Source organism: Thamnophis sirtalis, unplaced genomic scaffold, assembly GCF_051295495.1.
Source record: "Thamnophis sirtalis isolate CommonGarterSnake01/CBP01778 unplaced genomic scaffold, rThaSir2_p1.2 scaffold_10, whole genome shotgun sequence".
NCBI classification, from domain to species: Eukaryota; Metazoa; Chordata; class Lepidosauria; order Squamata; family Natricidae; genus Thamnophis; species Thamnophis sirtalis.
The window spans coordinates 59,734,835-59,747,141 of record NW_028261390.1 but is presented as its reverse complement, the minus strand read 5'-3'; the positions used below and the strand labels follow the sequence as shown (position 1 = coordinate 59,747,141).

The 12,307-nt window shown below is 39.3% G+C and overlaps 1 protein-coding gene across 1 annotated transcript; it reads left to right on the top strand.

Annotated features, from left to right (window-relative positions):
- Positions 1 to 629: 629 nt before the first annotated feature.
- Positions 630 to 2,939, top strand: LOC148043908 (uncharacterized). Its single transcript, XM_087724690.1, has 2 exons — positions 630 to 2,434; positions 2,484 to 2,939. The coding sequence occupies exon 1, from the start codon at positions 1,175 to 1,177 to the stop codon at positions 2,144 to 2,146; it is 972 nt and encodes a 323-aa protein (XP_087580816.1). The 5' UTR covers positions 630 to 1,174; the 3' UTR covers positions 2,147 to 2,434; positions 2,484 to 2,939.
- Positions 2,940 to 12,307: the final 9,368 nt, after the last annotated feature.

The following is a 12,307-nucleotide window of genomic DNA, read 5'->3' as shown; positions in this document are numbered from 1 at the left end:
GTACCCCTCATAAAAAACATATGCTTATATATATATATATATATATATATATATATATATATATATATATATATATATATATATATATATATTTATTTATTTATTTATTTATTTATTTATGCTGATATATACATAATTTGGGCATACCATATTTGGGCATACCAGGGGTTGTGACTTTAAATATATATATATATATATATACTTAAAGTCACAACCCCTGGTATGCCCAAGTATGGGAGGAAGGTCACACTTCCACTCTCTGTCATTAGGCTCGTCACAAGAGTCCATCCAGACAGAAACCCAATATTTTTTACTGTTGCCTTTTTTGTTACATTTGTTATATTTATGCCCTTTATTTATTTATCAGCATAAATATAACAAATATATATATATATATATATATATATATATATATATATATATATATATATATATATATATATATATATATATATATATATATATATATATATGTAGGTCTCTAGTTGTTCGGGTTTTCTCCCGCGTAGAATTGGAGATGTCTTGATATATATATTTTGGTACATACGCAAAATAAACGAAAGTTATATTATAAGGAACATTTATTTGATTCAATGAGAAGGATGAAATTGTTTATGTTGAGGCTTCGAGGGGAGGGGCTGCCGCCGTCGGGAGCTAAGTAAAGCTCCTGCCAGGACTCTGGTTCGTATATCTTATAAGATCTATAGATATCTCTCCTTTCTGGCAGAAAGGGGCAGGGAGAAGGTCAGTCGTTAGGATCTCTTTGTAATTCATAGCTTTTTTTTTTTTTGCTGTGAATGGAGAAGAGGTTCAACATTAGCTGAGCCTTTACTCCGGCCAGTTTTCCGCGCTGCTTTTTTTTGCAGCCTAGGCAGATTGCCTCCCCCCCAGGACAAAACTAAGCTATTTAAAAGCCAATTCGGGCGGGGAACATTCCCGAGGAACTTTCTCTATTACTATTTAAAATACCAGCTTCAATCTCGCAAAAGGCTCCCTCTCTTCTTTTTTTAACTGCGTCACAAGATGGCGATCTCGTAGCTTTTGTGTTTGATCTGACGCAGCTAGCTGACCCTACCCTCCTGAAGGCTTCTCCGTACTAATTGCTAAAAGATTATCTGAGGGGAGCACAGACTTTGATTTTTGGCTCGCTGGATTCTCTTATTTTTATTCTGGAATGGCTCCCAAACTTAGACAGAAGCGCCTCCTTAATAATATATCTCCCAAAAATGCCATGAAGCCGCTACCCTTGTTTCCTACACCCTCCACGGGAGATTTGCTAACACAAGAATTCCTTCTTAAAACGCTTAATGATTTCAGACAGGAGATTAATCAACTGATTTCGGATTTATCTGATGAATTTGATGCTAAAATTGCTCAGGCAAAGCAGGATATAATCGGGGTAATGACAGTCATGACAGATTATATTGCTGAAACGGAGGACAAATTGGAACTTTTGGAAGAAAGTAACCTTAATCTGATATCAAAAATTCAAACGTTAGAACAGGAAATTGAATCTGCACAAAAAGAAATTGTCAAATTAAATTATAACAAGTCTGCCTTTGCTATACGTGTTAGAGGGCTGCGTGAAAACCAACAGGAGAATTTGAAACAGACATTCTTTGAGGCTTTCAGCCGCTTGGTGGGAAGTCCGGGACTTAACTTTGATTGGCAGATTCAAAGAATTTACCGCCAGAATTCCTGGGTAGCAAAACAGCGACAGCTTCCGAGGGACATAATAATATACTTTACTACAAGGGAATCTAGAAATGAGATAACACAGAGGCTCTACGGAAAGAGGTTGAGAATTGACGGGGACGACTTGATTGTTTTTAAGGAAATACCATTTCAAATGTTAAGATCAAGGAGACAGTATGCTTTCTTAACCGAAGAACTCAGAAACTCTCAGATTTCATATAGATGGGAAGTCCCAGCTGGTATTACAGTTACATTTGGCGACCAAAAACACCGCATTAACTCTGTCTGTGAAGCCCGAAAATTTTACTACGAGACCCTGAAGGCGGGACTTCCTGATTCATCCGGATCTGGGGAGAGACAGGGAGAAGGAGAAGACAAACAGCGAGACACGTGGTTACAAGGTGGAGCGTGTTGCTTTTCTCTTCCGGAAGGGCAGAAGACTAAAGAATAAAGACTAGCGATGTTTTTAAAGCTTTATGATTTCCGTCTGGGATAAAATGGAAAAGTGGCATATCGATGATGAGACATGGAGACTGAAAGAAGCGTTGCTGATTGGGGACATATATTGTACAGAAATTTTGTTTGAACTCTAACTTTAATTGCGCATGAACTATTCTTTTAGGTGAAGAGAGCGGAAATTGTGATCTTTTTGAGTTGTGGTTTGGGACAAACGGAGTTGGGAGGTGCGTGGGAGAGGGAAGGGCAGCGAAAGTTTAATTAGATTACATGGGGCTAGAACGTAAGCTGATGTTTGTTTGAGTTGCTATATTAATATAAGGTTAAGAAAGTTTGGTCGGAGAATCTTCAGGAAAGTGGAGTAAATATGGGAGGAGCAACGAATATGGATAAAATATATATGTGGATATGGATAAAGGCAGGGTGGAAGGTAAAAAATTTATATGTGGAGGTGGGTAAGGATAGAAAGGGAGGTGTTGGAAATGAAAAATGAAAGAAGTATTTGAGTTAATGGTGTTATAGAAAGGTTTGGATACTTGGATAAAAAAGGAGATAAATTAAAGGTTTGAATAGATAGACAAAGCAAGGAGATTTTTAGTTGGGGAATTCTAACTGATCAACTTACCTGGCTCTAATATAGTTTGAAACCCTGCAAGTAGTAAAATAATCGAAATTTGGAATGAGTCACATTGATTAAGATTTATAGATAATGGGAAGCTGTGGTAACGTAGTGGGCTTATGACCCTTTTTGTTTCTTTCTCCTTTTTGTGTGTGAGTGTGGGTGTTTTTTTTTTTATTATTTCTTATTTTCTACTATTTTTCCTTTTTCTTTTTGGCTACTTTTATCTTACTTTTTTTAAATTTTAAAGTTAGTTGGCCTTATTATACTTAAATGCTTGTTAAAGAATTATGCCGGGCATGGGACCTGCGAAGCCGTAAGGGGGTTAGGGAGGGGGGATTATAGGGGGGAGGGGGGAGGGTGGAATTACAGTTTCAATCCTTAGAACAATAAGAATTCACTTGTGTACTGCCGTTTTTTTTTTTTCTTTTTCTTTTTTTCTTTTTCTACTTTTATTGTAAAAAACAAATTGAATTGTATGGATACACCAAAGTGGGGAGAAGAGGGAAAGAGAAGGGAGAAGTAAAGAGGGAGTGAGAGGGAATGTAAGGAGGGTAAATGGAGGGAGGGGGAGATGTCTGAGGGGGAAGGGAAGTAGAAGAGGGGAATGTTGGAGGGGTGAAAGGAAAGTTGGAGGGGGAAGAGAGGGTGTATGGGGGAATGAAGTGTTATGTTGGGGGGTTTTTTTTTTTTTTTCCTTTTTTCTTTGCACAGTATATAAGTGATTGTACAAAATGAAAATGAAAATGAAAATGAAATAAAATATTTAAAACTTGAAATTGTTTATGTTGAGATGACAGATCATCATCATTTGGTTTCCTGGTTGTTAATTTTAATCTGAGATGCCAAACTCCGGTGCAACGCGTACCCCCACCAAACTCTTCCCGTACTACCCCTGGGGGTACGCGTACCACACTTTGGGAAACACTGCTGTAATGGAAGGGGGGATACATTGTATGTACAGAGGAGTAATCTATATATTCTGTACAAAATGGAGTAATTTCTTTTGGAAAAACAAAAAAGCAAATGAATCCACGTTTCTACCTCCAGCAGATTTCTGCTGATCTGGATTCTATCCCATTTGAGGAGACCAATCTATATTTGGGGCTCATTTTTCTTCCTTTGCCACCATTTAATATGAACATTTTAGGCCAATAGAATGATGGAAATAATAGGATTGACATTTATTAATTGGATTGCCACAATTTCTCAATTTGCATAAAGTATTTAGTGATATAAGAATTTGATCTATAACTATGGTTACACTATAACTCGGGGTATCAAACTCGATTTCATTGAGAGCCGCATCAGGGTTGTGTTGAAACTTGGGTGGGGAGACAGGGAGGCCATGGCCAGCTTGACATTACCTGGGTCAGGGGTGCCTATGATGGCCTGAGCATCCTGCCAGCAAAAATGGGCTCCCGACTTCCGTTTTCAGCTGCGATGACCTTCTGCAAGTGAAAAAGTGAGCTCCATTTTCAGCTGTGATGGCTTCCTTGCAACCCTCTGCTAGTGAAAATGGAACTCGTGAGAGCCACCCGCAGCCCTCCCGAGCTCCATTTTCACTAACAGAGGCATCGCAGGCCAGTCCTTCACTGTTTCCAGGGTGGCCCTGTGGGCCAGATCTAATCACCCTGTGGGCCAGATCTGGTCCACGGACCTTGAGTTTGACACTCCTGCTATAACTATAAACTACAGTTCATGTGGTGCAAGCCGTAATATTGTGTCCAGTGTGACTGCTAGGAAATGATGCCATTTCCATTCCGCTGCATCAATACCTAAATGCATTTCTTGCTGGGTTCAAACTATGTTAGCTGCATCATCTTGTGTCCCCTTCACTTTTCCTTCACAGATGGCTTTTGTTTTAGATCTGAACAAAAAAAGTTTACTTGTGCTCATCCCCCTTCTTTGAGCCAATACCATACTGATTTTTAAATGTATTGATCAGTAAGAGAGGTGACATTGACAGATATATGCAGGAAGAGTTATCTAGGCAAAAGAGGGTGAGATACTTTAAAGTCTGAACAATGAGATAAGATTCAGAAGTGACTGAGGTAGATGTCTCCCTATTTTTGCTCTCAATGGTGAGATGGATAGTGAATAATTTTAATAAACCAAACAAATAAATAATTCACTGGTGTATAGGAAGGAGGATGAGGTATAGCACAGTCACATTTGCAACATTCTATTCTAGCCAATCTTACTAAAGGTAGTTTTAGCCTTCCTATGGAGTTAATTATTTAGTCTGTTTTACTTTAATAGCTTCCCAGTTCCAAAATGACTCAGGGAGGCTTTATGAGATCAAAAGATACAATCATGTTACATGTAAAAAGAACATACACTCTTATACAAGAACATAGAAATTATGTAAAAGAACAACGTAATATATTTCCATACCCCATATATCTCAACTAAAATGGACCTGCATGAAACATTTGGATCCAGGACCTGAGGAAAAATCAGGTTTTAGAGATTGCTTGAAGGCATAAGAAAAAGAAGAAATAAATTTATTTCTAAATCTATCATCTATCTATCTATCTATCTATCTATCTATCTATCTATCTATCTATCTATCTATCATCTAATTTATATAGCTGTCCATCTCACAAAATGTGTCTTTGGGCAGCGTACAACAAAGTTTAAAAAAACACTAATGCACAAACAATGGCAATTATTATTACTATTAAAATATTAAAAACTGCAAAACACAAATAAAATAGATGAATAATGGAGGTGTCAATAAGAATAGAACCACTTTATTAATTCTCCAGTTCTCTAGGATCCCCAGATCCTAACTCTTGAAGGATCTTCCACATTCTTAGAAAACTTGTATGATTTGATATGTTTGAATTTATACCTGAATAATTTTGTTCCTGATAATCTCCTTTGATGTACTATATACAATTACATTATTGTGTTAGATATCCTTGAAATTGAAGTTGATTAATAGTTACAGGAATTTTTTTTAAAAAACTAAGTATTCCCAATAGATTTGGAACCTCCAAAGTTGGAAAAATTATCTACATTTAGATTTTACAAACGCAGGTTAAAATTTTGAATGAGAAAAGTTCATAGCATTTTCGTTTTGTCAGTGCTTTTAAATTCCTGGTACTGGGAATATAAAAATTAAAGAGACCTACAGCTTTCAGCTATAAAAATATATTGGATGGTTTTATTGTATTTCTAAGGACAAACTATTTGACAAAGTATATTTTAATTCAAATAAACCTACTTTGTGAAAAATGCCTGAAGGCCAAATATTTCGCATGATTTGGAAAGGGAGATTATGTTTGTTTATTACAAAATTAAATGCCTCGCTGAGGGTTCTGTACCCATTTCTTTTCTATAAATTACTTTTTCTTCTGCTTAAAGTATTTTTTTTTCTTTTAATAGTGTTCCAACACAGATAGTTAGTGTAAGTGGTTTTAACTGTCTTTGCCTGTATATTCTTTTTAGACTTTCTAAAATCATATCAGATGCCAGTACAATTAGCACAGGAGCCTGACAGGGCTGTATGCTCTCTCCCCTTCTCTTCTCTCTCTATACCAATGACTGCATCTCAAACAATCCATCTGTTAAACTACTGAAGTTTGCAGATGATACAACAGTGATTGGTCTAATTTGAGGCAATGATGAAACCGCATGCAGATGGCAGGTTGAACAAGTAGCCTCGTGGTGAGACCAAAACAATCTGGAACTGAACACACTCAAAACTGAAGAAATGGTGGTGGACTGTAGGAGAAACCCTCCCATACTACCACCCAGTGGTGGGATTCAAATAATTTAACAACCGGTTCTCTGCCCTGATGACCAGCCTGGGTAGCCTGGGATCAACGGTCATGTGACTGTGTGGACGTGGCCAACTCAACATCACTCAGATCGATGGGCGTTTCGCCTTAGCTGTTACAATGTAACAAGGGTTAAGTGGAGAGGCAGTTTCTGTAAGCAGGGTAATAAAGATTAGGCTAGAAACAACACCAGAATGTTTCCTTCCTGCCTTCTTTACAGGATTAGCTCTGTAAAGTGGGGTGGGGGGAACAAAATGAGATTTCTTCCAACAATCGGGTCTCCGAACTGCTTAGAAAGTTAAGAACTGGTTCTCCACCCTCCAGGCCTTCCGCACAGCCCTTAAAACCTGGCTGTTCTGACAGGCCTGGGGCTAAAGAGCTGTTGCCCCCATCTCGAATGGTATGACTGTTGTGTTTTAAATTATGCATTGTTATGCTTTGTTTTTTAAACTTTTTGTCTGTATCCCCCTTCCCTGGTTTGAGTTGTGAGCCGCCCTGAGTCCCCTTCGGGGGAAAAGAGCGGCATATAAGTCCAATAAACTGAACTGAACTGAACTCCCGAATAGGTGCGAACTGGCTGAATCCCACCACTGCGACCACCTCTTACAATACTAGGCAACACAGTATCAAAGGTAGAGACATTCACATTTCTATGTTCTAATATATCTCAATATATCTAAAATAGACACTTAAAAACAAAAACGGCATCAAAAAAGCACAACAAAGAATGTTCCTTCTGCACTAACTCAGGAAGCTCAAACTGCCCAAGGAGCTGCTGATACAGTTCTACGGAGGAATTATTGAGTCTGTCATCTGCACCTCTGCAGAACTCAGACGTTCTGCAACCCAACAAGACAGACACAGACTTCAGGGGATAATTAGAACTGCAGAAAAAACAATTACTACCTACGTGTCTTCCATTGAGGATCTGTATATTGCGTGAGTCAAAAAGAAGCCCTGAAAATATTTACAGACCCTCGCATCCTGGACATAAATTGTTTCAATTCCTACCCTCAGAACAATGCTATAGAGCAGTGGTCCCCAACCCCCGGTCCGTGGACCGGTGCCGGGCCGTGGAGTACCTGGCACCGGGCCGCGCAGCGGCCGGGGGCCATGATCGCTGCAGCGCAAAGGCTCCTGGGCCGTGCGCAAAAGCTCCTGGGCCGTGCGCAAAGGCTCCAGGGAAGAGAGCCCCGCGCAGGTACGCAATCAATGTGTTGTAGCGAACAATGCCCCCCTGCGCGCGCTCAGCGGGCCACGGTAAAATTATCAAAGGCTGACTGGTCCGCGGCGATAAAAAGGTTGGGGACCACTGCTATAGAGAACTGCACACCAAGACAACTATACACAAGAATAGTTTTTCCCTGAACACCATCACTCTGCTAAACAAATAATTCCCTCACCACTGTCGAACTATTCACTAAGGCTGCAATACAATTACTATTAGTCTTCTCATCCTTCCTATCACCCATCTCTTCCCACTTATGACTACCTGACTGTAACTTCATTGCTTGTATCCTTACAATTTATATTTATATTGATTGTTTCCTTATTTGTACCCTATGACTATCATTAAGTGTTGTATCTTATGATTCTTGACAAATGTATCTTGTCTTTTTATGTACACTGAAAGCATATGCACCGAAGACAAATTCCTTGTGTGTACAATCACACTTGGCCAATAAAGAATTCTCTTCTCTTCTCTTCTCTTCTCTTCTCTTCTAAAAATGAAAGTGCATCTTCATTCATTAGTCTTAAAGTATAAGTGCCTTCCATTTGTATTTTGGAGAAAAGGAGATAACATAATGTCATTTATTTGAAGAAGCACTCATAAATACATTTATTGAGTTCTACTTTCCCCTATGAAATAACAAGGCGACGTTAATTCTTAGGGGCACTAGGAAAAATTATTGGAAAGATCCTAATAAGAAGTAGGACAATTAATGTAAACTAGATAATAGCAATAGCATTTAGATACTGCTTCATAGTGCTTTACAGCCCTCGCTAAGTGGTTTACAGAGTCAGCATATTGCCCCCAACAATCTGGATCCTCATTTTACCCACTTTGGAAGAATGGAAGGCTGAGTCAACCTTGAGCCTGGTGAGATTCGAACTGCCAAATTGCAGTCAGCTGGCAGTCAGCAGAATTAGCCTGCAGTACTGCCCTCTAACCACTGCTCCATCATGACTCATAATCTCTAAACAGGGACAGAGTTTTAAAAGGAAGCAACTTATTCCATTCTGCCAAAATAATGTGGGGGGGAATTCTAGTTTCATCTGAATCTCAGATTACTTCTAGTGACATCTACATCTTTGAAGCTATATTCTTTGCATCATCGCCACACATAGTGTGACTCACAACTTCATTAAATGTGCCCCTGAGTTCCAGCCGGTTCTCAGAATCTGAAAAAAAGAGAGCAACTTATAGAAATATACATAGGGATATAAATGTATTTATTTGTACAAAATGTATATCCTTCCCAACTCAAAGCTTTAAGAACATTCATAATCCACATAAACCCCTAACAAAACTCAAGTAATCTCCTCTAAACTTCCAAATGGCTTTCCTAAACGTATTAATTAAAATACGATAAATAAAAACATAAGTACATATCAAAATGAAAAACAAATCAGACAGATTTGTTCCCCTTTCCTTCTCTTGGGAAACCAAAAGTGCATTTACCACTTCTTCAAACTGAACAACGGAGTTTTGTAGACAGATTAGGCTTCTGTGGACAAGCTGAATCATATTACAAAGAATGCCTCTGTCAAGTGCTACTTCATTTAATAATCAGGAAAGAAACCACTCAACTCCATTCTTAGAATTAAGTGTACTTTTACTAATTACAAACGATGAGTAGCAAAGCAAAGCTGAGTCTGAGTAAATTGGCGCGAAAGCAATGTATATCATGTATAATTCAATCCCCTCCCCTTGGCACCCCATTTCATAGTCCAATAATAATTCACCCAACCGTCAGGTGGGAGATGTCTTCAAAAAGCATCATCAGGATGGAATGCTGGACAGTTGGCCTTGGCGGGAAACTTCCTTCTTCCACATGCGCAGATAGATAGACAGGACAGCTTCTAATAACTATCCTCCAGCACATAATGATTCCCCTCCCAAATACCATGCCCCCCTCCTTGTTTCAATGGCAGCCGAAAGCAGCAGTGAAGCAGAGGCTCACAGCCTCCCTCTTCTCCTCTTTTTCCATGAAGAAGAGTTCCCCAAAACAACTCTGGAACTGATCACACAAGTTGCATTGATTTTACTTGAAGAAGATAGCACAGAAGATAACTGGGAACATAATAGATAGAATCCTACATTTACACGCATCTCTAATTTGTCCCTACAACCCAAATTTAAAAATGCAAGCATTCGTATCAAGAGACCTGTGAAACAGGGCACTTCATCACCATCAAAATTTTGCAAAGGATCTTCTTACTTCTTCCCAACAATTGCGTTCATCTGAAACTCTGAACGGAAAGTTTTTGACAGGGTGACATCCTCAACTTCCCTCAGGTAGCTTTGAATTATGTATGCCCTAACCCTTACCTGTTATTAAATTGCAGATAAATATGATTCTATTCCGAACACCCTCACATTTACCAATAGCAACCTGAGACTAAGGCACTCAGCAATCCAAGCTCTGGACCTATGGAAAAAGTTTGAGTTTGAGTTGAGTTTTATTTCATTTGTATGCCGCCCTTTTCCCTGAAGGGACTCAGGGCGGCTCACAACTCAAGGGAAGGGGGATACAGACAGTTAACAAAAAACACAGAAACAATACATAGTTAAAACGCAACAATCATACCATTCGAGATAGGGGCAATGATTCTTTAGCCCCAGGCCTGTCGGAACAGCCAGGTTTTAAGGGCTATGCGGAAGGCCTGGAGGGTGGTGAGGGTGCGAATCTCCATGGGGAGTTCGTTCCAGAGGGTCGGAGCAGCCACAGAGAAGGCTCTCCTCTGGGTAGTCGCCAGTCGACACTGGCCGGCGGATGGAATTCGGAGGAGGCCTGCTCTGTGCGATCTAATCGGTCTGGTGGAGGTAATTGGCAAAGTGGGCTGGAATGCCCTGCCCAGTGCCTCCCACTACTGTAAACCTCACTTGGCTTGTCTCTATGGTACCCTGACACTGTCATTTCCCCAGAAACCTCCCATGCCTTATCCCCACCATTACAAAGGAAGCCTATATTCAGCTAACAAACAATTGCAATATCACTCAGACTTATTATATACCGCTTCATAGTGCTTTACAGCCCTCTCTAAGCAGTTTAGAGAGTCAGTAAGAATCTGGGTCCTTATTTTACTGACCTCGGAAGGGTGGAAGGCTGAGTCAACCTTGAGCCAATCAGAATTGAACTCCTGGCAGTCAGCAGAATTAGCCTGCAATACTGCATTCTAACCATTGCACCACCACGCAACTTATGAACCAAGAGTTTAATGAACATCATTCCTGTCCAATCAATCCACCCCTCTCTTCTTATAACTCATCTATAGAGAGGCAATGTGACCCAGTGCTATAGGTCTATAGAAGGATAATAAGATGCCTGCATAAATAAAATATCAGAAAGGTAGTTAATTTCCATATGTCTTAAGATTTGTCATTCTGCATGACATCACGTTAGATATATGTCAAAATTGGTCATGTCATGACATTTGTATCTTTCCTTATTTACCCAGAAGAAAAGATATTGTAGCTATTGTACAATACGGGAACAACTAAATGAAATTACTGACACAGAGAATGAAATACAGGCAGCATTTGTTCCCATCTTGAAACAGATTGGAACTGCTTACTAATAGATATCTACAATTTATTCTAACACCTGTCATAGCACCTTGTGTTTGTGCTAGCGTAGCTCTGCAATGGGGAAAAAACTCCATCTCTGGATACTGTCATATGATGCTCTGCTTTCAGGCTTTTGCAGAGATAGAACTCCATGTAGGGAATCTGCCGTTTTCAGATTGGAATCCTCAGATTTATGCAAAAAAAATGTTTTCTAGAGTTTGCTTATTGGAGTTCCATTACTCATAACACTCTTATTATTTAAAATTGCGTCTAAAGACGGTAATAGAGCTGTATAAGTGTGTTTTGTTTCACTATCAGCTTTCTGTTCAATTCAAGGGTGCTGCCATCTCTCCAAGTTGCAAATGTCAGCTTTGTTTTGCAAGCCATATTAGTATGATTTTCTCCTTATCTGTAAGACTATGCAAAAGTCTGGTAGCATAATTTCTTCCGTCCTAACAGCCAATTTCTATTCTGCTTCTATAAAAAAATATGGAAGAATGGGGCTTTCTTTATCCTCACAGTTTTAATTCAGGATCAGTTAAAAGTAATGATTTCCCCCTCACCAGCATTCCCTGACAATTGGGGAGAAAAGCAATCACCAACTACTTTTCTTAATGTTGAAGAGGATGGAAGCCTGGGTATCAGAAACTTGCATATTTTTCTTCCACCAGAAGTCATTAAATAAATCTATTACATTGTGTGGAAAGTTTAACAATTACCATATTTTTTGGAGTATAAGATTCACCTTCCCTCCCCTAAAAGTGGGTGAAAATTTAGGTGCGTCTTATAGACCGAATAAGGTTGTTTTTGGCCTCTCGAACACTCTGTGTATCACATTTTCACCCTCTCTAGCCCGCAGAAGCACTCTGCAGTGCTCTGCACATCATGTGTTGCCAAAATTGTGTCCATATTTATATCCCCAAGCCCTCCGTGCATGACATTTTTGCCCTCCCAGGC

Excerpts from the sequence above, each read along its gene's own strand:
- LOC148043908 (XM_087724690.1), top strand. The coding sequence starts at position 1,175 with ATGGCTCCCAAACTTAGACAGAAGCGCCTCCTTAATAATATATCTCCC.